At 40.3% G+C, this 27,658-nt stretch overlaps 1 protein-coding gene across 4 annotated transcripts in view; it reads left to right on the top strand.

Moving 5' to 3' along the window:
• Window positions 1-1,413: 1,413 nt before the first annotated feature.
• The window catches only part of ABCB5 (ATP binding cassette subfamily B member 5), a 39,408-nt gene continuing 13,163 nt past the window's right edge, over window positions 1,414-27,658 (top strand). The window contains exons 1-22 of one of the 4 annotated variants that reach the window (XM_054192192.1): window positions 1,414-1,522; window positions 1,709-1,766; window positions 2,184-2,278; window positions 3,666-3,753; window positions 3,866-3,914; window positions 5,056-5,209; window positions 5,663-5,729; window positions 5,951-6,142; window positions 7,250-7,421; window positions 8,404-8,528; window positions 10,905-11,079; window positions 12,017-12,130; window positions 12,983-13,093; window positions 15,475-15,600; window positions 16,821-17,024; window positions 18,272-18,442; window positions 21,031-21,192; window positions 21,681-21,920; window positions 23,392-23,538; window positions 23,972-24,076; window positions 24,861-24,938; window positions 26,049-26,132. In XM_054192192.1, the coding sequence (XP_054048167.1) occupies window positions 2,230-2,278; window positions 3,666-3,753; window positions 3,866-3,914; window positions 5,056-5,209; window positions 5,663-5,729; window positions 5,951-6,142; window positions 7,250-7,421; window positions 8,404-8,528; window positions 10,905-11,079; window positions 12,017-12,130; window positions 12,983-13,093; window positions 15,475-15,600; window positions 16,821-17,024; window positions 18,272-18,442; window positions 21,031-21,192; window positions 21,681-21,920; window positions 23,392-23,538; window positions 23,972-24,076; window positions 24,861-24,938; window positions 26,049-26,132 (2,613 nt within the window). In that variant the 5' untranslated portion in view covers window positions 1,414-1,522; window positions 1,709-1,766; window positions 2,184-2,229. Of the gene's footprint in view, window positions 1,523-1,708; window positions 1,767-2,183; window positions 2,279-3,665; window positions 3,754-3,865; window positions 3,915-5,055; window positions 5,210-5,662; window positions 5,730-5,950; window positions 6,143-7,249; window positions 7,422-8,403; window positions 8,529-10,904; window positions 11,080-12,016; window positions 12,131-12,982; window positions 13,094-15,474; window positions 15,601-16,820; window positions 17,025-18,271; window positions 18,443-21,030; window positions 21,193-21,680; window positions 21,921-23,391; window positions 23,539-23,971; window positions 24,077-24,860; window positions 24,939-26,048; window positions 26,133-27,658 lie in introns of those variants that run through there. The other 3 variants (XR_008464954.1, XM_054192193.1, XM_054192194.1) reach the window with 3 other exon arrangements.

The following is a 27,658-nucleotide window of genomic DNA, read 5'->3' as shown; positions in this document are numbered from 1 at the left end:
TAAAAACCTGTTGCCTTCAGTGAAGGAAATACTGCATACAGCTGTGAACCTTGTGGCTGGGGCAATGAAGTAGTTCAGCTTGCTACGCTGTCTCTTCTGCCAAAATCTATAAATGCAGATTCTTCATGGCTGGAGAAGCCAAATATTTTCATAAATTTTCTGGAACAGAGAACGCAGCAGCTAATGTGTGTTATGCAGGGTTAATGCTGCGTCTGTAATATAAATCCTGGCTAATGCTAACGAGATAAGAAAGTACCAAAAAAAAAAAAAATAGGTCTGACATGTAGGAGTTTGAATCTAAGTGAACATACAGGGTCCCAGTGGGCAGGAGATGATGCTCCTAAATAACATCTTTTCTTCTGAGACTCTTTCAGGGCATCATAACCAATATGTAAAATGTAATTTGAATTCTCTGGGGAAGGCACAAAAGGGAAGCTTAGATTAGGCTGAGTCTTGAACTTGTTACTTGAGAATAACTTCAGCTGAGTAACCTGTTCAATTCTCTGGGGCTGAGCTTTGGAATAATGCTGTTTGAGTGGATAGGAAAATAACTAGGAGTTTATTTTTCACAAACACTTTTAAAGTGTTTAATAAAGGCATTACTGGAAGCAAATGATACAGATGCCAATATGTGTGGGTGGGGAAGCTGAAGAACTCTGATTTTTAGGGTTGTGCAGAAAATCTAATTTGTTTACCTGATTCCTTTAAAACAGAAAAAAAAAAACCACCAAAAAAACCAATGAAACAAAAAAAAAATCCAACACCCTCTGAGCTAACTCAAAACAAGAACAGTCTTACCTGTTGCCAAATCAAAACTCTACACAAATTGTGGGGAGGACGTGGGAAATAAATGAGCAAACTGTGATGCTGAGCTTCTGTAATAAAAATAGTGAATTTAGCCAGCCTTGAGCTTCATGTCATTTAGAAGCGTAAAGTCTTTTAATAACATTTCTTAGTTTAAATTCACCCTCATATCTTTACTTTTAGTTGAAATTCACCAAACACGGTGAAGGCATTCCCCAAAGTTGCTCTGACCTCGCAGGTAGCTTTCACCAACCTGCCTTTTTCCACCGGACAAGTGACTCTTCTTCAAATTCCCCCACCACCTCTGCTTATCAGCGGAGCTTTCCAAACTAAAATTCTGGTTTTTCAGTAACAGTGAGACTCAAGGTGGAATGCGGGGCTCCGATAAGGGTGGCTTGCCGTGTGTCGTTTCCGATGGGGCTGCGGGGGGAGTGGGAACCCACCGCCCGAAATCGCCCACCGGGGTCTCTCCGGGTCCCTCCGCTCCTGCCCGGCTGCGGCACCGACCTTCACCTGAAACCCGAGCCGCGGGAGGGAGGGATGGAAGGAGGGCGGGAGGTGCCCGCCGCTATAAAGGCGGTGTCCGGGGCGCGGGCAGCCCGCCCCGCAGGGACCGGGCCGGGGCCGGGGTCGCCGCGGCGGATCTGGGGACACCGCGCCCGGCGACCGTAAGGGGCCGTAGTCACCCACGCGTGTGGGCACAGCGTGGGGTGGAAAGGTAAGCTGAAACAACGGCAGCAGAGGGGGGAACACAGCCAGAAACTTATCAAAAAGGACGCTTCAAAAAAAAAATATTTTTTTTTTGTGTTCAAGTCGACTATGCACTTTGCTATCATTATTATTTTAGCCTATATCAAAATTTTTCCCCTTTTTTTCTTAAAATCTATGTATGTGATACATCAAGAGGAAGAGCCTAGGGAAGCTTGGAGCATCATTCATTTACTGCCTCTAAATCTTCCTCTGTAAGTGTCTGGCATAATGCGTACGTGTACCTTTAGACTTTATCATTATAATCACGATTCTCTTACAACTGTTCAATAAGTTTTAATAAACGCAAAATCACAAGGGAAATCCTCTATTCTGTAATAGGTCATCCGTAACAGTTTGCGTCTGAATGATCTAGGGATTTATCAGAAATGACTACTGAAACAGGCTACTGAGTTAGGTTCCATTGTTCTAGTTTGTACCATTCTTAATATTTCATTGAAAGTAGTTCTTTATCATACTGTTATGCATTTCTTTTAGACATTATATATAAGTAAGACAATGCTGAGATCAAAAACGTAACATAATGAGTCATGGAAAAACCCACAAATATTTTAATGTGAACTCTTTAAATATCAACTATTTCTGAATGTTTTTTTGCTTTTTTAACGTAGGTTTTGATTAATGTGACTTTATCTCATAAGCATACAACAAAGAACAATGAAGGATTGCTTTGTAAATTCCACAGAAAAGGACTTCTCCGATGCTGGTAAGCCAAAGGCATGAAAGCGGTGTATATGTTTGAGGAATATATTCCACAGCTCCAATTCTAAAGGTGCACTATAAGTCTTTTCTAATTGCTGTAGTGGTTTTATAGGAGATACCACAGTGAGTTTACAGTCAGATAGAGCTACTACCTAGAAAATATTTATACATGAATCATTCCACCAAGTTCAACAAAATTAATTCATGTGAGTAAAACTATTTAGGTGGATCCTAACCTCGGCATGAAAATGCTCCTAAAATAAGCTCAGTAAGGTGGAAGCACGTTATTGACTTCAAACGGTTGTCTAAACCAGTCTTTGTAGACTGACTGACATTAAAAGCAGTGTGCAGATAATTCTATTCACAGTGAGTCAGCAGCTAAGGTAAATGTAAATTGGGGATGGCTGGTGTGTGGAGCCCTTTTGTACCCATGCAATTCACAGCTGGCTCCCTACTGTGGTTGCTCATCAGTTTCTTTATCCATCTGTTACATCTCATTTTATGGGTTTGGAATCATAACCTTTCTGGGGTATGATTCCTCTCTTGTCTAGATTTCTAAAGTCCCTAGCACAAAGGAAGTGGAATGCATGGCAACTACTGCCATACAAAGAAATAATGAAGATGGTTATTACAGGCAAAGACATGATTCTTCAGTTAACCTGCATCTATTCTGTATTACCTACAGCAATTATAGAATCATAAAAGAGTTTAGGTTGGAAGGGACCTTAAAGACCATCTAGTTCCAACCCTCCTGCCATAGGCAGGGACACCTCCCACTGGACCAGGTTGCTCAAAGTCCCATCCAGCCTGGCCTTGAACACTTCCAAGGGGCATCCACAGCTTCTCTGGGCAATCTGTTTTAGTGTTTCACCACCCTCTCAGTAAATTTCTTCCTAATATGTAATCTAAATCTACCCTCTTCCAGTTTAAAACCGTTGCCCCTCATCCTATCACTACACTCCCTCATAATAAGTTCCTTCCCATCTCTCCTGTAGTCCCCCTTCAGGTACTGAAAAGTACCTTCACCTTCACTGTAAGCAATTCCAGCTATTTCAGTAGGGCTTCTCCTTGTTTGCATTCAGTTCTGTAGGCGTTTGCAGAATTAATTAATTCTTGCTTTCAGTTTTTGGTAACCTTTCTGGATAAATATATTTTAATCGTAAAAATGAAGTTTGTTTCCATCTCAGAAATGGAGCTGGAAGTTTTTTCTGGAGTAGAGGAGATTAATTGAATTGAAAGGAAGTTTCAAGAAAAATTCACCAGGGTGCTCCACAAACATGAGGAAAAACTAGTCTTTAAGATTTAATGCAAAATAATCAGCAGTAAGAGTTGCATGAAACTGGTAAAAACATGGGATATTACGCTTAAAAAGTCTGGGGTTTATTTCACAGAATCTGCAAGAAAAGGGTACGACAACCCTTCTTTCCAACATGATGAAAATCTTGAACAAAGTGACCAGTTAAAGCCCAGAAAAAAAAGGTAGGTATTTGAACTTAACACATTGGCCACTGGGGGAGGTGGAGGGGGGGGAAGTTAATACAGCTTTGGTAGAAAAACCTCATCTTAATTAGTCTCTTGTATTTTCCTCTAGGAAGGAAAATGAGAAGGCAGAGAAAAAGGTGGTTGGCATTTTTGAATTGGTTAGTGTCCAGTTTGAAGGTCGGCTTTATATTTCTTTTTCCTTATTTGGCATTGAGAGTTATTTATTTATGAATAATAGGCAATCAAAACTGGAGAAGAAGCCTGTGACCTATGAAATACTATTGCTGGTGTTAGGCCTCTTTAAAATTTGGCCTGTTAGGTCAGATTGCCACCTCAGTGTATTGGTAGCACTTAAAGTAGTCCAACCTTAGTGCCATTAGAATCGTAGAATGTGTTGGGTTGGAAGGGACTTTAAAGGTCATCCAGTCCAATCCCCCTGCAGTAAGCAGGGACATTTTCGACCTTCATTAGAGGCTGACGCTCACCCCTGCTGGGGCTGATCTAGGACAGGCCCTTGCCTTGGCTCTACTTATAATGAATTTATCCTGTCTTTGACCTCTGAGGGATCTGCTGTCTGAGAGAACCAGCGGCATGGTTTTGTGTTAGTTTTCTACACAACAGCTATTCTCAAATAACTCTTTACACGTGGACTTGTTTATTCTGGAATGAGAACTTTTATTCTTCTCTGGTTTATTCAATGTCCATTTACACTTTGGAAGAGGGTTAGGACAGTCAGGAATAAAATGTTCTGATTTCAGATTAACCACATCCAGGAATAGCTATGGCAGTTTAAATCCACATCCTTCTTTAAAGCAAACAAATGTTCAAGAGTGGACAAGCCATAAGATACAATCTCTGCTGCAAACATTTTCTACTAGTAGATATAACCCAGGTGCTGGTCAATAACTCACTATTGTTTACATTTCAAAGGCATTATCTTAGTAAATATGTAACTTACTGGAACAGAAAATGCAATATATTGTACAGAGAAGATCATCACTTAGAAACATGTAGGATATAACGCTTTGGGGTTTTTTCCTGCTGAGTTGAGGAAGAACTGTTTGTCCTGCCAATATTCCCTTAGCAGCCTTAGTGAGAACTGATTTAACAATGTGCAGGACCCACTACAAAATTCTTATTTTCTGAGTTTACCTTCAGTTAGACTGTTGTCGCTACTTAGAATATGTAGGTAGAAACAAAGTGGGTTCTGTAAGTCTGCTGTACTGCAGCAAATACTTGAACTGTCTGGCATAACTTCATTCCTTTTTTTTTTTCCTCTGTTTTTTAATGTTTGCATAGTTTTGCTACGCTGATTGGGTGGATGTCCTTTTGATGGTAGTTGGTTTGATCGCAGCTGCTGCAAATGGTACTGGATTGCCACTTATGATCATTGTCTTTGGAGAGATGACAAACAGCTTCGTGCTAAGCGGCGTGAAATCAAACATATCAGAAGGTAAAAAGTTAAAATTGGACTTCTCTAAATACCAGTTATGTTTTGCTACAGGAGCCAAGATTGGGGTTTTTCCCCCAGATTAGGCACTGGTTCACGTCTGAAGAAGTATATAATGAGGAAAATTCATCCTGCTGCAAATTAGACAATTGTTTTTATCGATCTTTAATGGCTTGAACAGGACAAAAAGCAGTGAATTGGCTATGTTCTTTATGAATGAACTTCAACTTTGGTGAGATAGTAAGGAGCGTGACTGCCTTCTGTATCATCAGTCATCAGGCACCACAATTACTAGAAGTTCAGAAAAACAAAATGTGTATTTGACAAACCATTTTGCAAAACCCCTCTTGCAAAATACAAAACATTCAAAAACTGATGACCCTAGATTGCCATGATTTGTCTTCTACATATAATACTTTCCACAAATATTGCTACTTTTTTTTTCCCCCTTCACAGATACTTCAGTAAATAGTTCCAGCTGTCTATCAATTCCAGGCGTAGATATAGAAGCTGAAATGACAAAGTAAGTGTCTTTGTAGTTATTCTGTTAACAGAGTATTGAAGGATTTTCTTTCACTGTTTTATGCCTTTTGAGCAGAAGCCAAATGTTTGCCTTCTCGAAAAGGCTTCCCAATAATGTATCGCAGGCTTCAGTATTTACTTTGATGGGGTAAATTGAAGACAAGTTGTTGCTCTCACAAGATGCAGTGGGGATCCTGTAGCCTTTTGTTGCCTTTACCACAGGTTTGCTTACTACTACGTGGGAATTGGCTGTGCTGTGTTGATCCTGAGCACCATCCAAGTGTGGACGTTTTTGATTGCTGCTACGAGGCAGACAGCCAGGATCCGGCAGAAGTTCTTTTTTGCAGTGCTCCATCAGGAGATGGCTTGGTTTGACACTACCCAGATAGGAACGCTGAACACCAGGCTGACAGAGTGAGGGCTCTGTTCATTTTTTACCCCCTCTAAGTATGACATTTAAAAGAAAACTGCCATTTATCTTTTATGGAATAGCCTATAGAGAGTTAAAAACAAAACAAAAACACACAAACAAATCCAAACCTAAAGTGTGAAATATTACAGCTCCGAGGGAGAAATTCATCATCCTTTTTAGCTTCATTTGTGCAGTTTCTGTGATACATGCATTGGAAAGGGTTTTTGCTGTAAAATGCCTGACATTGGCTTTCAAATGTCCGTGAATTATATGGCAGACAGTACTAGATAAACAGCTCTGCTGTCTCCAGCTAGTTTACAAACACTGCAAGCTCTGACACTTTATTGAATGGAAATAAGCTTGCATTTACATCCACCCGGATCTCAGACTGGACTCTGTCCAGTCAGTTAAAATCTTTGGAACTTTTCCATAGACTTAAATAGATTTAGGGATGAGGACCGTGTGCCCCAAAATGCAATGGGACTATATGCATGAACACAGATATTTAATTTATTTTTTTTTTAATTATTTGGACAGAGCTGTGTCCTGAAAGGTATAAGAGAAGCTGAAATGAAACCACTCTCAGCTCTAGCATCTGTATGTGCTGAGAAGGGGAAGCAGTGAAGGAAAGTTGTATGAAAACCAGAGGTTTTTCCAAATAATGTTTGTTCTCACAGAATGGAGATAACCCTTGATCTGAGCCTGTAGCCAAAATTAAGAACATAAAATGCTTCAGAAAGCTGAGGGGGAGGAATAATTTGTAGATGGTCACGGGAGGTGAGGAGGCTGTTTGGCTCTTTATTTGTATGGCTCCATTTGGATGCTGGATAAGGAAACTAGGTCATTTGTGACCTAGTGACAGGGCGCAGAAACAGCAGAGAATGACGGAAAATACAGAAAATGAGTCCTAGGAGGTTTCTGCTGTGTTTTGGCCACACAAGAGACTAATGGTACTGTTCAGTAGCTGTGGTTAGAAATTTCACTCTGCCAGTTAGGAAATGGCAAAGCTTCTGACATGAGGCCACACAGCATGAGACGGAGGGGGAGGGAGTTAGAATGAAAAGCATTCAAAGCTAACAAATCTTTTTTATTATTATTGTTATTTAAAGTGACATCAACACCATCCACGAAGGCATCGGAGACAAGATCTGTATATTTGTACAGTTTTTTGCCACATTTCTGGCAGGGATTATTATAGGATTCATCCACGGGTGGAAGCTGACACTGGTGATTTTGTCAGTCAGCCCTCTGCTTGCTGCGTCAGCAGCAGTTTGGTCAACTGTAAGTGTGTGGGGATTAATAAACAAAGCAAACCAGAAAAAAAAGGTTACAAGTCTTATGCACAGGAAAGGAGGAGAGAATGGGAGAAACCTAGTGTGGTTTCTAAGTTGGGAGGTTGGCCCCATGCTTACTTTATTTCCACTCCTCCTGTAGCTTTTCTTTGGGTTCCCAAGCACGTACTTCCATGTGGTATTCCTTCTGTCCACATACTCTGTCCTCGTGCCATGCGGCAGAGGATAATCTGCACCAGACCATCTTTCCTTGCACAGCACTTTCCTCATGCAGAGCGCTGGGGAAGCCCAGGCACACGCTAACGACCCTCACCCTTCACTCTTAACACAAATGCCTTTCAAGCTCTTTCCGTCTGCACATATATGATACCACGTCTCTTGGAAATAATTTACTCAGTTTCATGCTGTGCACAGAGTAGGTACCAGGACACATCTACAGCTAATGCAGACTGGAGTGATACAAGCTAAAGAAGTATCTGGAGATCAGATAGGAAAATATTTTCACCTTGTGATTTGTTGTAGCCATGTTAATGGGTACTGCTTGTATTCTTGGGTGGTTACTTACATATAAGGGGTTTTTTCTACTTAAAGCATTTTACTTAAGCTAGGAAGAAGAGCGTAAGAAGCTGTAATGTCTACTCTTGCTCTAGCTTCTGAACACCTCAGACACCCCCCAGAGCAACCACGGCTCATCTCCCTGACCCCACAGGCATCACAGTGCAGTGCATAGGGGTATCCTCAGCTTGAGAGGAAAGTGGGTCAGTCGTGAAGCTCGTCTGATGCAGTCTTTCACTTCAATGAGTACACAGTGAGAGACTGAGCTGAATTTGGGGGAAATTCAGGGCACAGTTGACCCTCTCTTTTCTAAAACCTCGCCTCGTGCCTTGAACATTCATCATTCTTATTCACCGCAATACAGTGTGCATACCCTTTCAGTAGGCTGCAATAACATCTGTTTTTCAACTTTGCAGCTCCTGGCATCCCTTACTGCTAAAGAGCTGTCTGCTTATGCCAAAGCAGGAGCTGTGGCAGAAGAAATTTTGACAGCAATCAGGACTGTTGTAGCTTTCAATGGACAGCAAAAGGCACTGGCAAAGTAAGTTTTTGAAATAATAATTATATTTAAAATATGGAAAAGGAGTTTGGGTTGGGTTTGTGGGGTGGTTTGTTTGTTGGGTTTTTTTGGAGAGGCAGAGGAATGGGATTCTCCTTAGTGTTATTTTATCCTTCTATTAGGTTAGCTGTCTACTTACAAAGATCTGTAAATAGACCCAGTCAGTGAATACAGCCTATTTTGTGTTATCACTGCAGCACACACTCAAATTTCTCCTCCAATTGAGATCTGGAGTTGAATTTAAAGTGAAAGTGGTGAGAAGGTTATCTTTACCTAGCAGTCAAATGCAGCAAAGCATGTGATTAATTGCTTAACTTCTAGAACATGTGCACTGCTGTTCTGATCTTTGATTAACGAGTTTATATTTAAGCTTCACTGGATACAGCCTTAAGTAAAATCACGTCACTGGCTTTTATTGCTCTAGTGATTTGCACATAACATTAGTAGATGGCCTAATGCAGTGTTGGCCCTAGTCACATGGAAAAGGTGAGGTGGATATGGCTGACCACAAATTTATTCACATATCATAAACAATGACATTCAGTATACAAATACAGGGCATCACCAATACTATGCAGTTGGGAAAGGCAAGCCAGAAGACCTGATCCATATGATCCATTAATTTCTTCTATGTTTTTCAACTCTTATGTTTGCCCAAGTCTTGCGCAAGTTTTCTAAGGTGATGTTAGCCTTAGCTTGGGGTCCTATAGCCTGCTCCTTCATTTATCATCTTCCAAGGGATGAGCTATGACTATCTTATAGCACTGTATTCTGCTTGGGATTTTTCTTTAAGTTACAACCATATTAAGACCCTTTCTGCTCACACAGTAAAGGTAAAAAAAGTCCTAAGATGGACTAAATCAGTTGTTCCTCCTCTCCCCATCTTCCTCTTGGTCCCCACAAATTCCAATGTCTGAAAATCCAATAGTAGGAGCTGCTTCAAACTGCTTTTACTTCTTTTTTTTTTTTTTTTTTTTGAGATCTAGAGATAAAGTAACTCATACCCAGGTAACTCCATGCCAGTAAGACATTTTCTTTCCTCCACAGTTGACCAGTCAGCCTCTTCCACAGCTCCACCTCCATTTAATGTAAAAAAAGCATGGAACTGTTGGTTCTCCTAGGAACATCTTCTGCTAGGGACAAACTGCTACCAGGGACTGACTAGGGCATTTTGCTAAGCATGGATTGTGACTCCTACTCAGCTATATGGCTCCAGAGTTAGGATAAGCAACCTTTCACTGCACAGTGCATCCACTGACCCCAAGCGTTTACACTTGCAAGGGACCTTGGGTCACGGGCTTCTGGCAGTGGCTTGGCTCTTCCTCTGTAGTCGAGTGATCATGTGTACTTGGTACAATGCTTAAACCCAGTTCTCATCTCCCTGGTGGTCCTGTGATGCTGCTGACTTGAAGGTAGGGCTTAGTTTTAAGAACACAACCAAGCCAAAACATTTAAATATATCTGAGTAACAAATACAGCATTAATAGCATGTAAGCAATTTACGTGAACAAAATTAATGCACATTGTTTTAAGATTCCTTCCTGGCTGACTGAATTTCACGTCTTCCTACTTTGGGGACCCTTTGTATAGAAAATATGTATTAGTAAAAAAGTGCAAGCTGCTGAGCATGTCGCTAACAAGTGAAAAGATATACTATTCCTAGACTATACTTTCCATAATGAGCTTGAGTAAGTGAAAGCTGTTAACTGGAAACTATAGATGAATGAATGTGAACTATCCTTAGAAGGAATAATTTTCTCCTTGAACTTGTCAGTTCTTATACTAGTCTTCCATGTCCACTTGTTTGCTATATTGCCATATTAATCAGTGAACTAGCCTAAGGGAAAGTTTCCTGGCTTCCCTGAATGGCCAGTTAGAGAACAACTCCAGTGTTAGAGGTAGCTCTGACTTCTATTCATTTACCTGCCTTCATTCATAGTGCCTGGAATTTGGTTTTGGTTTTGCCTTTTTTAAAATGTGGAAAACTAAACCTTACCTTCGATAGGTAATGTCGATAAAACCTTTTCAAGGTTTCCTTTCAGGACTAATGCAAACAAATGGCTCAAGAGTGGTATCTTGTCTTCCATCATGATAACGAAGTCATGCTTCTCAATTGTTTTCTAAATACGTCTTCCATAGTGGTATGAGAATATTGTCAGCGTATGTGAGAGAAAATTTATCCAAAAAAATTATATCCTTACTAGTCATCTGTCAAAAAAAAAAAATCTGTATTTTCTTTGTGAGACTTCAATAGATTTTATGGCAAAAAAACTTTTAATTAAAAAAGGGCACTGGGAAATATCCATCAGAATGGCATGTGGTACCTGTCAAATTAATGGTTTCCTTATCCACTTTCAGATATGATGCTAACTTAGAAATGGCTAGAAGTGTTGGAGTGAAAAAATCCATTACGACCAACACATCTCTAGGTGTTTCACAATTTCTTATCTTTGGATCCTATGCACTTGCATTTTGGTATGGAACCAAGCTCACTGCCGAGGAGGAAGATTATGACATTGGCCGTGTGTTAATTGTAAGTACAGCAAAGCAGCTTTGAAAAATGCTCTGTAATTCCAAGAAAATAAGTTATGTAAATAATAATAAAATTATCTCTATTTTCAGCCCAGTGCTTGTTAAATTAGCTGTTAAAGACTCACTTGCTATAAAAGAACTGAAAAGGCGGCATTTTTCTTACCTAGCTTTTGATATAACATTTGAACAGGGCACCTTGAATTCCCACTCTTGAATTCCCAGTGCAGAGGCAAAAGTATATCTGCAAGGGATTATTTTTCTCACTTGCCTTGGACCCTATTTTTGGGCAGGATGAACAACCTAGAGCTGGAGCTTAGGGAGCAAAGACAAGTAAACTGAACTACCAGCAAAATTCCAGCTAGCCACTAGGGTTAATGAGTCCCACTGGTGTGCTGAATATGTACTGGGAAGTCCTCATCATCTCATTTAGCCACAATGTCTTCTCTGCATTTTGTTGTTTACTTGCAAGCATTTACTGTACATTACCAATATGTCTAAGTTGGTATTGGTTTGAGGATTTTTTGCTGTCTTCTTCCTGTCAAAAGTTTGGCTACATGCTTAACTTTTGCACTCAAATGACTTCTGATGTTTGACTCCTCAGTATGGTTCCTCACAGCATGTCAAGTTAATTGTATGTTGGTCCCATGGGTGGGATTTCATTTAAGAAACTTTGGACTAAGTTTTGTAAGCCTCTTGACTTTGGGAACATCTGGAAAGCAAGAGCAAAAGCCTTTTGTTCTATTTATAGGCAATAGAAAATGCAAAAAACATCATAAAGAAAAGCCATTCATGCCACAAAAGCATGTGTCAGTAGTTACCATTCACTTCAGGAAAATGGGAAATGGACAGGAGCGACTTGGAAATGCACCTTTCACTTTTGTATTACTGGTGGCTCTGTAATCACCATTGACTGCGATGCTTCCTTCCGTCTCCCACAGGTGTTCTTCTCTGTGCTCATCGGAGCCTTCTCCCTGGGCCAGGCGGCTCCCAACCTGGAGAGCGTGGCTAATGCACGTGGGGCTGCCTATGAAGTATATCAGATTATCAATAAGGTAAGTATCTAAGTAAGTAGAAAAGGCTTTCCACCACACTTAATTTCTGACCCCACCACCACCTTTTTTTTTTTCCTTGAGAGATGTCACAAAAGCACTCAAAAGCCCCTAAATCATAAAATCTATAGAAGCCTACCACTGAAACCCATAATATTTCCATTCATATCGAGAAAAGTGCCTCTTTATTTGTTACGATGAATGTTGGGAAACCTGGCATGTGTACCTGAGATTTATGGGTTGAGTCTTTCTCTAATATTAGACTTGCAACTCCAGAGGGAAAGAAGCAAGGCATTATACTATTTTTTAAAAAATGAATATATGCACAATTTGAGCTGAGCTGGTTTTTTTGAGGTGGGGGGAGTTGGTGAGGAGGGGATTAAAAGTGCTATTGAAAGCTATAATAATATAAATCCCACATTGCTATTATCTTAGTCTTGCTGTGTTATGCAGCAATTGGATATCTCTGTATATAAAATATTTTAAACAAGTAGGACTAGAAAGATCTCACAGAAATGGTTACATCGTTGTTGATGTGAATATAAAATCCTCCTATATGGATAACCGAGGGCCATATTTTGGCTGCCAGATAGTACAACTAAGCTCTGCAATTACAGATTTTCTCCTGTGGATTTTTTTTGCATTTGAAAATGTACTATATTTGTCAAAGTAGAATTGACAGTTAGATGTTCCCCTGCGTTCAGCATCCTGCAAGTAAAACGCAGCAGCTCTGCAATGGTGTACTGCGGTGTAAACCAGCAGCTGAGAAAGTAAAGGAGAGAACAAAGTATCCAGCTGAAACAACAGTCCCAAAAGTGTAATAACCAGCAATATATTTTAAAAACCTCTTTCCAGAAACGGCTCATAGATAGCAGTTCTAAGGAAGGCTACAAACCAGACAAACTCGTAGGAGAAATTGAATTCAGAAACATCCATTTCAGTTACCCATCCAGACCTGACGTTAAAGTAAGTGTTCGTTTTAGATTTATTGTACTGAAATTCTGCAGCCTATGTCTGTATTATTTGTCTGATCTTGTTGTTCTTGAATGCAAAATGCATTCCTGTCTTGGGAGACAAGAGATTTTTTCCCCCAATATTGTGCAAAGGCAAAGCTCTAGAACCACTGCCACTGGCTACTTGCTCACCATTCTCCTCTGCTGGACACATCTAAGAAGATTACGTGTTGCTCCTAGTCTGAATTTCTGTGAACAAGAGCTCTGATAAACCAAACAAGATTTTTTTTTCTTTAAGATCTGTCATTAAAACTTCCAGACTTTACACAGTTAAACCAGGAAGCTGCTCTTTCCAGCCCCTTGGTTGTTCTGAGTTGCTGTGATATGCCATGTGAAAAATGACCTGTGAGATGGGCTTTACAACAATATGACATCAAATGGATTGAAACATCTTAAATATACATTTGGAAGCCAAATGTTATTTTGGGCAGATGTTAAAACTGATGTTCAATAAACAGATGTCCCTATTCTTTGCCATTTGAATGTCCCTTAGTATCCTTATTGTGCGGTGCTCTGTACGTCATGTCATGGTGATTACTTTTGTGGCGATACAGTTGGTTTGACCTCTCTACCATATTCAACAGTTCATAATCCTTTGAAGACCTTGATAAAGGCAAAAGGAAATGCTGCTGTTGTTCCTTGATGAAGAAAAAGGTAGAAATAGAGATTTCAAATGTCAACAATTAAAAGCTGGACATGCCAATTAAGCGGTGAGAATGGGAAAGTTCATATCACTGTAGCTATTTCTTCAGATGGCTGTTCCCACCTCACTCGTCTGACGTCTGTCCCACCGTGCATCAAAGCTGTTTCCAGGACATCAGGGTTGCTGAAGGACAACCCCAGAGCTATGCTTTCTGCCTAACTGAAGTCAGCGCAATGCATCTTCTTTCACTCTTGGCTCAGAAACCAGAAGTGACAAAGCAGGCTCTTCCTTCTTCTTCCTAAAAATGTTATTCAGGCCGATAAGCTATGTTATGGGTCTGCATGCCAAATGGGAGGGAAATAAGAAATATTTTGTCATCCTTCCCAAATCTACTGAGTCAGCAGCTCTTCCTTCTAGGAGTATCAATGCTATTTTATAAAGCCAAAAGGAATCAGCAAAGATATGTAGAAGTTAACCGCAATCTCTCAAGCAATTCGTATAACACGGTGTAATCTCCTCTGTCTAGCCTAAACCAAATCAAAGAGATCTAAGGAGTCTAGTTATTGTCAATTTTAATCTTGACAACACCTTGCCCGATAAAAGAGAGTCAGAAATAGCCTATTAGGTGGTTGTGACTATTTGCGTCTGGAGAAATCGTGGTATCCAGAATATAGTTCTTACTTGATAATGCAGGCACCACGATATCAGCTTCTTGGAGATACAAACCCTGCTGGATGTAGCACAGGGAGAGGAGAGCAGTATTGCAACTATTTTAATCTCTCATTGAAAAAACATGTGTAGGCAAAATTATAAATCAGCCTGGTATAAACAAGAAGAGTTCCCATAGCAGCCAAATATTTTGGCAATTACACAGCATTACTTGTATATGACATGGACATCTTTTGAGGTAAAATGTTCCTAAATGTGAAAATGGCAACAAAGATACCATTAATCTGTAATTACTCCCCAGGTTGCTGAGGCTGTTAACAATAAGGATTGGGATTTATTAAGGCCTCTCCAGCAGTTACCTTGTCAAAACAGCTATTTATATTCTAAAAACAGAAGAAAGCAGGCTTGTTTCTCAGCAATAACGTTTAGCACCTTAGAAGTATTTTTCTGTGAGATTCATAACTAAGTGTTATGCTACTATCTAAGCATTGGAAAACAGGACAGCAGGAGAACATAAGATCCCGAGCCTGCTACCAGATCACACAAATTGGAGAAAACGAGCTATCAAGTTGAGAGTACTGTGGCTGTGTCTATATTAGTTGATTTGAGTGTGCTGGGGAATTTTCCCAGGCACTGGAATGCAGTGGTCTATGCAAGGGAACTCTTAAAATGTTTCTTGGCATGAACTTGGCCTGTTCCAGTTATCAATCTTCTCAAATAATTCCCAGGCTTGGTTTGGTAGACAGAAGGATCCAGGAACCATTCCCAAAAGGCAGGTTACATGTAGCCATCCTGTTTTGGAGGCTGACACACTTCACAAGGATAGATGCAGGCTCTTTCATATCAGTGACCCAGAATGTTCCCAGGTAAAATTAACTTACTAAAATTGCCATACCTTCAGACCGTGCCCCTTATTACTGTCTTGATTATTGCTACAGTTACCTTGACAGGCTGTTCTCTAGTCAAACTTCTCAAACTTGTCAAAATAATATTATTTATTTACGTGTTTGTTTTCTTCACAGATCCTCAAAGGTCTAAATTTAAGAGTTCAAACTGGGAAGACCATTGCTTTAGTTGGTGCCAGTGGCTGTGGAAAAAGCACTACTGTTCAGTTGCTGCAGAGATTCTACGATCCTGTCCAAGGAGACGTGAGTGCCTGCAAGCATACTGTAGAAACTGAGAGCTATTAGGATAAGCATGAGTTTCCCATATTGACTGAACCTTTATTTTTATTTTCATTGAATTTGGGCATATCTCTGTATAGTTCAGTATTTCCACAATTTAAATTTAAAATGAACTATCTTCTTCTGTTGGCTTGACTTCATTATTCTCCTTGCAGTATTATGCCGGAAGTAGTAAATACCACACATCTTTGAATAGATGCAAGATCTGAATTTAAAATTATTTTCACCAACAATTGGCTTTTAAGGTTCTGAAAACTTTTTTAATCAAACAGTGCTCTGCTGTATTTTGCATCCTTTTAATTGAACGTAAACTAAAATCTGGAGAGAGTTTACCTATTTTAATGGCTGTTTTCTTGGCTCATTTTTTCTTTATTTGCTAACCCACAGCCAAAGTTTCTGTTGTTACATGTTGTACATCTGCTCTACCACTAAACATTTGATCCAGTCAGTAAATGGTAAATACTTTTCATAAGAAATTTCCTAAGGAAAAAAGGAGGAAAATAAACAATATGTTTTTAAGGAAAATGTTCTTTTTGTACTTAATATTTGAAGACTGCTACTTAGTAGTTGTTACTGCTAGTTGGAACTAGATAAGCATTTCAAATATTAAACACTGAACTATCACTAAAGAATGTATCGAGGTGGCTATCTATTATCAACACAGTTGTTTCTTAAACTTATTGTTTCTGTGGCTGTTCATCCCTGTTCATCAGTTTGCTGTTCCTCTCCTGTCAGTGTCCATAGGACCACAGTGCAAATGATCTAGGTTAAAAATAACTTTCCCTTCCTTTTTAGTCATCTTGGATTATTTCTTTGATCTAGTGTAAAGCACAGCCATAGAAGCAATTGTGTAGCCACAACTGTGAGGGCAGCAAACTGGCACAGGGGCATGAGAACAGGGTAAAAAGTACGTATGGTTGTTGAAAGGGAAAAAAAAAAGTCAACAAAAAGCTCCCCTGATATCTTCTCTGCTTATGCTGCTTCTCATCGTTTTCTAGCTTATGCAGTGGATGGAAAAACTACAGTTGTAACTTCTCCCTCAACGTAGTTTTCTACTAACAACAATATTTTTTTTTCTTTTTTTTTGTCCTTGTAGCTGATGCTTAAGTCAAGTAATAGTAATTAATTGACTTATTACTAACAGAATGCATTTCCTCAACTTTGACATGCACTTTTCCTCTCAGATTACCTTAGATGGTCAGGATATTCGGACGCTTAATGTAAAGTGGCTAAGAGAAAATATTGGTGTTGTGAGCCAGGAGCCTGTTTTGTTTGCAACAACAATAGCTGAGAACATTCGCTACGGCCGAGAAGATATTTCTGATGCTGAAATTGAGCAAGCAGCCAAGGAAGCCAATGCTTTTGACTTCATATCTAGGCTGCCTGATGTGAGTTCATGAACTTCTTTTAAGTGTAAGAATGAAAGGTCCATTTAGGCTGGTGTCCTGTTTCTTAGAGGGAGAGCATGGGAATTCAAGTTGTAATATAACTTCCCAAAATACTCTTATAGCCTCCAGCAGCTTTCAGTTCAGGGACTTTCTGGACTAGATATTGTGCCTTTGTTTGGTTGCCCTCAAAGGATTTGTGCCTAAGTCTGGAAAAAATGTCAATGCCTTAACTCAGGCGAAAGGAAGCTTCACAGCTGTATTACCATCCCTACCCATCTTATGAGGCATGGGAAGAGTTGGGCTTTTAAAGAGAAGATGCAGAAATTCAAAATCCTTTTTCAGGAGCTGTCTGTACATTCAAGAGGTAATGGAGAGTGGAAGTAAATAAGTATGCCCTGAACCAAGGCCATTTTCAGTAGCTGGGAGCTTGAGCTCTCCCTCTTCCTGAGATTCACAGCTTTGAGCCCTCTCCTAGCAATAGGTACCTCACTCCTTTCAGGGTGAGGGCGGGAAGCAAGATCAGTCATTCAAAACACATCCTCACGAATGGATGATGATACATCCTTCCTTTTGGTTCTGCAGTTAAAAAGGTGTGGACAAAGTGCCCACCTGGGATTTGATTTCAAATTCTTCTACTACTGCAGAGACCTCAACCTCCATCTCTCAAACATATGCCATTTCTAGCCATGTTGGTCTGCTCCAAGGTTTTTTCTTGTCAGGAAGAGTTATTTGATCATATTTACTCTTAAATAGCTATATAATAAAAGACTACCATAGACTTTGAGACTTGCCACTTCGGAGTGAGTGACACAGTCAGTAGGAACCAAGCCTTGTCTCCAAGGGGGGGTGTCTCTGGTTTAGAGGAGGCAACGTTAGAGGTCCTGGTGGGTCCCTGTGATCCTAACCCTGTTGGACAGCTAGGTAGTCATCAGTAAATAAAGAGATGTCTTTTACGGGCTTGTCTTTAGAAAACCCAGGGTTTGGAGCACTCTCTGAGCAAGCTGTAAAGATCAGGACTTTGCATGCCTAACTTTGAATTTACAGTTCTTCAAAGTATGTAATGGGGGTAGGAGGGATTAGCTGAGGGCTAGATGGATGGATGTAGTTGCATGTTTGCTCTGCCCATGCTAAAGTCAGCCAGACAAATCCACCTCTTGTCCAGAAGCTGAGTGCTTACGATCGCATGGTGAAGCAAAGATTTCACTTAAGTCATTCCACAACTTCTGTTTTGTTTTCTCCTTTCTCAGAAATTTAACACGATGGTAGGTGAAAGAGGGGCTCAGCTGAGCGGGGGACAGAAGCAGCGAATAGCTATTGCCCGTGCCCTGGCACGAAATCCCAAAATTCTTCTTCTGGATGAAGCTACATCTGCACTTGATACTCAGAGTGAATCCATAGTGCAAGCAGCTCTCGATAAGGTACGAGTCATGTTATTGAAGCTACCAATCACCATAAAAAGGTGCAACAGCACTTAAGAAAAATTAACATACAATTTTCTATTGGAATAAAGAGCACAGGAAAATAAAATTTGGATGGATGTTTCAATATCAGTGTTCTAACAGGGAGTTTAAATGTTCAAAATTTTACTTAGGAATTATGTCTATTTGTTTTTTTTAGTGTTATTGCTAAATACCAAGACACTTACACTCACGTGTAACTGTAACTTGGGTCTCCTGCACTCCCTTCCTCAAATCACAATTGTTCATTTGCTGGTGAAATTTTGATGGCATCTTATTAAGGCAAGGTGTGCGGACTGAATGGCCTTTTTCAGGTAGATTAATAGAAATGTATAGTATAATATTCTTAGTAGTCGTTCGTTGAACAGTTGCTTCATAATTTTCAGAAAGCTCTTGGGATTTATCCATTTTCTTTCTTTACAGAGACTGAATGCAAATCACAGAAAAAAAGCAGAGCCGGTTACAAATATTGAGTCTCTGCCCGTCTCATGTCTTTTTTATCAGCCCCGCAGCTTTAGGGTAGGCTCTGCAGAGGACCAGAGCTGTCAGAGCTCGTACCCCGTGTCTCTGTCCCATCAGCTTACAGACCCTTCCTCACAGCCCTCCTTCGTCAGCAGTTTCCACCAAGATATAGTGGAGCCTGGAGGCTTTGATTAAAAAAGAAATTCGTGTTTGGGCCGGAATGTTTTTTTCATTTATCTAATACTTATTTTAATGTATTTTTAAAAGCTAAGTGAAAAATCCTGCCTTTCATTTCAGTAGTTATGCACAGAGAGATATGAGTTACAAGTATGGCTCAAGGGAAATACGGAATTTACCTCCTTCATTGCCAGTCAGTTTGAATCTGAGGTAAAATGTAGCTGTCGGTTATATTCACATGACTATACCGATATTATTAGTATCGAGGTAACATGTGGATGCAAAAATAATATTCATCTAATCTAATTTGTGTATAAATTATATTATTGCTGCAAACTTAAGCACTAAAAGATTGCCACTTCAGCCATAATTTAGCCTTCTTCTGCATGTTCTTTAATTCCAAGATCAAATGCTAACGTTTTCCAGAAGCTTATTGCTTCATTTAGTGCATAACATAGAGGGAGATCACTCAATTAAGGGGACTGTTCTATATACTCTTCCTCATCTTTCAGCACGTTCCCAGAACACACCAAAATGAGCCCTGAATTGTAATTTATTCATCTTTTCACAGTTTTTTGATGTCCACCAATGTAGTCCCCAAATGGGATTTACAAATTTCTTCTCAACATCCCCGAGTGGAAAAAGTGGTGCTAATATCGCTCATTATTTTCACAGCTGAGGAGCCGAGATATTAACCTCACAAAGGCACGCCGTTTCTGAGCAGCCGTATGCAGATGCTTGTAGTCTGCTGTTTTTCAGATAACCTTGCATCTTGTAAAGCATTCGGCTTGTTCTGATCTCAGCTCCCAGCTGCAGTGGTGAAGGCTCTGCACCTCTGCGCAACAGGGCAAAGACGTGAAAATGGCACCAAGACAGATCTCCTGTGACAGGCTTTGAGTGACTCTGATCTGTGAGAACTTGATGGCAGGTGTGGGGGAAGAATCCAAACCTCCATGGAAGCATTCATCTACTGAAACTGTCCTCATCTTCTCCACACCCCTGTTCCTGTGCCCATATGATGTACCACTTCTGCAGCAAGTAACTTCCAGCACGCTCCTTGACTGCAGAACGTATTTGCTGTGTGAGGTCCCCTTGGATTTCTCCTCCTGCCCCCAAGCCACTGTCCGCTCCAGGCGTCAGCGAGGAGGCAAGCCGCTCTCTCCAGCAGCCGCAAGCTGGCCTGCGCTCATTTGCTGCACACACCACCGGTCTGTGTGTGGGAGCTGGAGAGGGATGGAGCATGTAACCTGCGGACCAAGGCTTCGGCGGCTCTCGCTGCCAAATCCCAGCAGGCCCCTGCAAGGAACGTATTAGTTGACAATTTGAGTTGCAGCTGATTTCAAAAGACTGGGAGAGAGCTTTAGGGAGTGGCTAAAACCCATTTCTGACCCCAGATGTGCTCCATTCCTCTACATTTTCCTGCTAAGTCTTGTGAGAAGTCATGCTAACGTTGTACTTCCAAAAATATGCATGGACAGCATATAAAGAAAATATCCTTTCTTTATTTACAAGCTGTCCTAGCTTTATTTTGAGAGAGATCTAACTGTGCTCTCTGCATTTCCCTCCTGTGCGTGGATACACATGGAAACATTTTCTGGGCAACTTAAGCTCAAACAGTTCAACTTTCGTAAAATGTCAAGTAGCCTTAATTATAACCTTTAATACATGTATTGTCTGTCTAATAAAGTTAATGTGGTATTCTCTGCCTAAATTATGCAAGTGAAAGTGTCCTTAGACTGGTAAACAGGAGACCTGAAAGCAGGAAAAAAAGTCTTGGCCTTAGAAGAAAGAATTCTTTTTAAAGTTTGGATTTATTTCACATTATAAATGCCTAAAATAACTTCATTTTATTTCTGTGCTCTTTTGTTGCCCATTTTAATGTAAACTGCTTTTGTTGTTTATTCTGTAAGGCTCGGGCTGGCCGTACCACCATTGTGATTGCTCACAGACTGTCTACCATCAGGAGTGCTGACACCATTGCTGGATTTGAGAAAGGCATCGTGGTTGAACAAGGAACACACAGTGAACTCATGTTGCAGAAAGGAGTCTACTATTCTCTTGTAATGCAGCAGGTAAGAGCAAATTTGTTTATTTTCTTTCTCCGTTTCACAAAGTTGTGAAATGCTGGGATGTGGAGTCATTTTCTCTCTGTAGTTCCTGCATGTTGTCCAGCTGGCGGCTGCTCAGTCGCTCTAGTCTGGGCACGGACACGGGCTTGGAATTCTTGGGGGTTTTACCCATGGAAGTGTTTCATCTTTGCACAATCCAGTATGTCAAAAACATAAGTGAGTTTAAGGCACAAACTACATAATTATGGCATAGCCACAGAATTGTTAGGTTCCAGGTGGATTCCATAGACTGCTTAAAGAAAAAGAGAAAAGCGGGGGGCAGAATCAGGACCAAATAGTCTACTGCTCTGCCATTACAGACTAAAATATAAGTGGCCTATAGGCAGCAGTGATCACATGATTGAAAGAGCAACACTCATGAGGAAAAAAAGAAAAACTTACTTCTCCCTGCTCAAAAGGCCTCGTGATTGCGTATCCTGAATTCTCACTAGGGTTGCAGCAATAATCTTCAAGGTGATGGCACTTCAGAAGAAAGTGAAGACACAGGGGCTGAAGAATATGAGGAAAATGGCAGAAATGATTGTGTGGAGGACCTGACTCTTCAAGATCATTTTGAAGAATCGGCGATCTCTGGGAGAGGCAGCATTCGAAGAAGATCCAGCAGATACAAGAGCAAGAGGTGCTCTTCTAAGAAAAAGTTCTCTGGGAAAAAGAAAAAAAAAGAGCTTGAGGTCAGTATTAAACTTTAGTTTAGAATTTTAATGGTAACATAAACACAAAGCACAAAATTTTAATTACTTTTCTATAGCTGGCTGCCATGCAACCTTTACTCTGGTGCTATTACAGTCAGTACTCACCAGCCTGAGTATTTGTCCTAGGAATATGGGGACAACCGCGTACATCTTACCAAAAAAACTTCATTTTAACACTATTGACTTAGTGTGGAGCTGGAAAAAACTTGTGCTGTTGATTTCCTATTTTGTACTGCTTGAACTACAGCATTTTTTTGCATGAAATGTATTGGAAGAGTTGTTTGGCATTTTGCGGGCTCGTTTTGTTGTGGGTTTTTTTAAACCTGATTTCAGGACCCTTGACGTGAAGAAATAAAATGTAAATTCTGAAGTAAAACCGTGGATCCTTTTAAATCTATGGAAACTAGGATCTCATCTGTAATACAGCATCAGATTATTTAAACTACTTATGGAAGCCTTAGTGTAATTTGTATCTATTGATATTCCTTCTCACTAAAATATAGCTTCCAGCTAATACGTATTTGAAATAGCACAAAAGAGCTGGATGCGTTCCTATTATCACAAAAAAGTTATGCAACTACAAAAGATACTTTCTGTCTGTGTATTAATACTGCTTAAGACCTCAGAGGAACTAGTGTGTGTTCATGCTCAAGACTTCAGTATTCATTACATCCACAAAAAATTAGGCAATAAAGCATCCAGCGGTTGTAGTTATTTCAGAAAGCTCAGCCCACTTTTATGGTTGAGGCTTAGCCACCCTCATTCAGCATCCAAAACATGGGATAAAATAACCAGGAAGCAAAAGCAACTTACTCAAAACACTGCCTAATATTTTGTCTCATTTCCAATGTTTTTATTTTTTGCTTTTCCAGAACTCTCCCTATGGAGGCATAGGCACTTGAATAAGCAGAACAGGGCAATTTTTTCTACTTTCAAAGGAGATACAGGCTAACTGACTGTTACATATGCCTCTTTCATGCTTTTGGTAATGATGCATAGGCTATAGTTTGCAAAAGAGAAAGACGACCTCTCTACCCAATTGTGTTACTGCCAGTCCACTATCATTTAGCTGAACCGAAGGGATCTTTTCTGTGCTCCGAACAGTGAGACTTTTAGTTCTTTATAAAGATTCAAGTGTTAGTTGCCATTCATGGTGACCAGTCCTATCTGACTTTCAATGAACTGTCCTGGCCCTTCTCCTCTCATGACTTAGCCTTTTGTTAAGTTTTCTGCCTCCAAACTTTTACAGCGCAGTTGAAGTTCTAGGATATGAAACAGCAAAGCTGCAGATATCCAGCACGTTTGCTCACTCCATGTGAAAGCACAGAGAGGGCTTTCAGTAGTTTACCAAGACAGATGACTACTCAAAGCCTAATGAACACCCACTGTCTGGGGAATTTCATACTCTGCAACTTTCCAAGGAAAACTTGCAGTTTTCCCTTTCCTGTAGGAAGAAAATCTCCCTGCTGTGCCTTACTCAAGAATCTTGGCTCTGAACAAACCTGAGTGGATGTATGTACTGCTGGGAGTCATTGCTGCTGCCGTCTCAGGTGGGGTCCATCCTGCATTCGCTGTTATATTTGGAAAAATCATTGGGGTAAGGTTTTTTGTTTGGGGTGGGGTTTTTTTGGCAAATGGACATTGCAGTCCTGAGCCTCTCTCATGCTCGGCCAGTTCTCCCTATGTAAGACTCTGGGTGGGATTCACTTGTATAAATGGATCCAATGAAAGACGGATAAGTGTTGGTGAAGTGACCCTCTATAGGCAGAGCCTCGTGGAATCGCATTTGACCAGCAGAGGAAAGAAGGAACGATAGTTGGAGCTGGAGGAACAAATTAGCAAGATGTAGGTTTAATGGAAAGCTGGACTGTTGTCTGGCCCTCAACAGAAAGTTGACTGCAGATTTGTTTCAGGATCCAGGATGCTTGCTAAGAGAAATTGAAGTAGACAAGCTTCTTGAAATGAAGGCTGGTTTATGTAACTGGCATTCATTGCCTATGTACTCATTTTTGTGTTTTTTCTTGCCGTAGGCTTTTCAAGAAACCGATCCAGAAAAGAGGAGTAAAAACACTTTGGTGCTTTCTTTAGTGTTTCTTTTACTTGGAGTGATTACCTTAGCAGCATACATAATCCAAGTAAGTGTCACTACACTGAAATGTTAGAAGTTCTTAACTCCCCAGCAGGCTGCAGGTACAACTTGTATCAATGCAGTCTGAGAAGCAAAACACCAATCAGAGCTTACAAAAACATGCAGAAGTGCCAGGGTTCTTCCTGAGATATGTTGGGTTTATGGATGTTTTTGCTTAAAGACATGTGTCCATATTTGCTGTTGGTTTAAATAAGCCACAGAAGGCAACGTGGATTCAGCATGATTGAAATCAAAGTTGAGGGTCTGGCCTTGAAAGTCAAAGTTAAGACTGACATTTCTCATTGATGGTCTATAGGCTCTTGCCAAAGTAAGTATAAAATAGACTCTTTCCACAGCAGATGGAGTTTTTCATACAATCAAGCAGACTCCATCATTTGCTGTCCTCTTATGACTGCTTCAAAGCTGGCAGGAAACAGTCACTGCACATTGTCCTATCATGAAATCCCTTGGCGTGACTGCTGTGAGGGATGTCGCTGGTAGCAGTCAGAATAGGGAGGCCAATGACTAGATAGGCTGATTTATCTTCTAGTGCTGCTGAGGCATACGAATAAAGCACTGCAACGAAGCTCCCGCCTTCTTTGCTATGTTGCTTCCTTTCTGTGGGAAAATGGAGCTTCAGGTTCCAGGAATGAGAACGGCCCTTTTCCCAAGATTTATATATGCACAAGGGGGTTACAGGAGACTTTTTGGTGTCATTGCTTTCGTTGTGCAGCTTTATAAACAGAGTTAAAGCATCAGATGAGAAAATGTGACTCTCTTTCCTCTCCCAGGGATTCATGTTTGGGAAGTCTGGGGAAATACTAACAATGAGACTACGCTCTTTGTCCTTCAGAGCATTGCTTCAGCAGGTATGAATTATGCAGCTAGGGTATCACGAGAGCCAGATGGCTTTTGCAGACTGTTACAAGGTACACACTGAGTTTTAATTGTGTGGTCTGGAGAAAAGAAAACAAAATATGTCTCTTCTACCACTAGCTTAGGAAAAAGTATAACTTTTCCGAAAATCTCCTAATACATGTGCAATTTGGCTCCGTGCTGCTACTGCGAATAGTCTCATTTTGAAGGAGTGTCATTGCAAATATGCATATTTCTGGCATGTTATAATATGCACACACTTTGCAGCTGTCTGTGTGTGCAAGGAAGACCAATTTTTCCCTTGCTTGGGTGGTCATGATGCAAGTACGTAATATATAGATTTGTCTAATCTGTTTAGATTTCTGTAGATTTAAATCTAGATACTGCAATCCATAGCAAATAGACAATCCGATAACTTTTTACTGAAAAAAAATCAAATTGCCCTATTGCATCAAGAATTACCCATGAGAAGAATAAAGTTACTTATATTAAACCCTTTCTGCTAATTTGTGCGATTTCATGTTACTTACATAGGAGTTTTGAGAGTTCGTAACTTGGCACTCCACACACCCACTGGGGACAAGAACCTTTGTGTTCTTAGAAACACATGAAAGGAACTAGGAGAGGGCAAAATTAGTGATTAAAAAAACCTGCCATAGCCTTTGGAGGTAAAAGGGCCTCATTTCCTTTCTGTATGTACAAATATAGATGAGCAATTGCTCTTCTATAGTTAATGGAATAGGTAACTTGTAAGAAGAGAATAGGTAACCTCTTCAGGCCCAAAGAAGAAATGAGTAAAAGGAGTTTATAATAAAAGTTTCTAAATAGGCACATTCAGAAGAACATCACAGCTTTGATTGTGAACAATTAGATGTTCAAAACAAAATAATACTTTTTAAGCTTTTTTTTTGGTTTATTTGGAAAATGCTGACTACAAAGGAAGAATATTACAGTTAGCCATCATGACTTGTACTTCCATTTCCCCATACGTTACTTGAGCTGGAAATTTTGAGCTTGTTCATTTTACTGGTTATCCTGATAAATCTGAAATACGGTAAGAACCTCTAATTACTTGCAACAAAAATTACTGTGCTTTTTTGCAGGAGGTTGGATGGTACGATGACCAGAAAAATGCTGTTGGTGTTCTGCTAACTCGGCTTGCTACAGATGCTTCCCAAGTCAAAGGGGTATGCTGATTCTTTTTTGCATGCTTTTTAAATAATTTTTTCCTTACAAATATTAATTGCAATTGGCAAGGGACGCTGAAATTATTTCAGAACACAAGGTATTAAAGTTAACCCACAAACTGGCAGATGTATTTACATAGCATGCTGTTGACACCTTGGAAATGGCTTCCCAGCTGATAATTTATGAGAGCTATCAAAAATGCAGCAAGTCTTTAAGCTAAGTATATAATAACTGTAGACCACTTCACCATGCAAAGTGAAATATGCATATGTGCTGGGGACCAGAACCAGTGGACCCTATGATGGGTGTCCCCTGAGTACCATGAAGAGGTTGCATCTGCAGATGATACAAACCCTTACTGACCTTAATGAAGAGAATTCTTCTTCCCACCCCCACCAAATGTGTTTGACACACAAGCAGACCAAACATTTAGGAATGTCCTGGCACTAATACAGAACACCCGGGAGGCCGATGGCCAAGGGAGGGAATGACTCAAGGTGCTGGTATGGGAGAGGTGGCTGCTGGACACTGGCAGGGGAATATGGCAAATTCTGCACAATTCCTACAACTGCTCACCTCATCAGCAGTCCTGGATAATCTGCCAAATGTATCTCTGTTTCTTCCCTTCTCCCTGGGGGAAAAAAAGAAAATAAATCACTGTAGGACTTGTGGGGGAAAAGTTTACTGGTTTGTTCTAAGATGTCTTTTTTTTCTTCAAATTTGTACATCAAGAATTCTTTAATCCCTACATTTTTCAGTCTCAGTAGACTTTTATTTCTCTCTTCTGTCCTCCTTCCTTATAGGCTAGTAGTGACAAAACTTCGTCATTTTCATCTTTTAAAGATTCAGTTTGTTTCAGTGGCATTGAACTAGGTCACTCTGTTGGGGCAGTAGAAAGGAGGGGTACACAGACTCCCCCAACTACAAAAGGCAACTAAGGGCATGAATTGCTCTCCAAAGCTATTGTGTTCTCTGGAGTGCTACAGAATGTCAGTAAGTACCGTGCCTCACGCTGCACTGGCTGAAGTTTCCAAATCCATATTTATGTGCAGCCCCTAGAACATATGGCAACAATTCACCTTGGCGTTGGTTTAATTATTACTTTTTTAAATTTTATTGAACAAGAAAAGTCTTTTAAGGGCAGCAAAGTCTTTGGCAAAAGAGAGAATTTTTGCTTCCCGCCCAAGGATTTTTGTTTTTTCCATCAAGCCAAACTTTGGAAAATGAACTATTTCCACAGGGCTGTTTTCAGACCTTTTTTCTACAGATCAGAGCCCACCCGGATGCTGGATGCTAATCATCTCTCATTTTAAAACTTCTTGATGAAAGGTTACACAGGCTGGGAGGAGACAGGAGTTCTTCAGTACGAGTTCATCTTTCCCACTCGTTATCCCCGCGAGATAATGCATTTGTGCAGGGTGGCCAAATTCAGGTTTTTTTGTGAGAACTCAGCCCCAGGCGCAGCAGTGCAAGAACCTGAGAATGTTTCCACCACTGTTAGTGGGACGGGTCAATGGATGACTGT

The sequence above is a fragment of the Rissa tridactyla genome, chromosome 2, assembly GCF_028500815.1.
Source record: "Rissa tridactyla isolate bRisTri1 chromosome 2, bRisTri1.patW.cur.20221130, whole genome shotgun sequence".
NCBI classification, from domain to species: Eukaryota; Metazoa; Chordata; class Aves; order Charadriiformes; family Laridae; genus Rissa; species Rissa tridactyla.
Note: the sequence above shows the minus strand (reverse complement) of the source record. Positions and strands in the feature narration are given on the sequence as shown.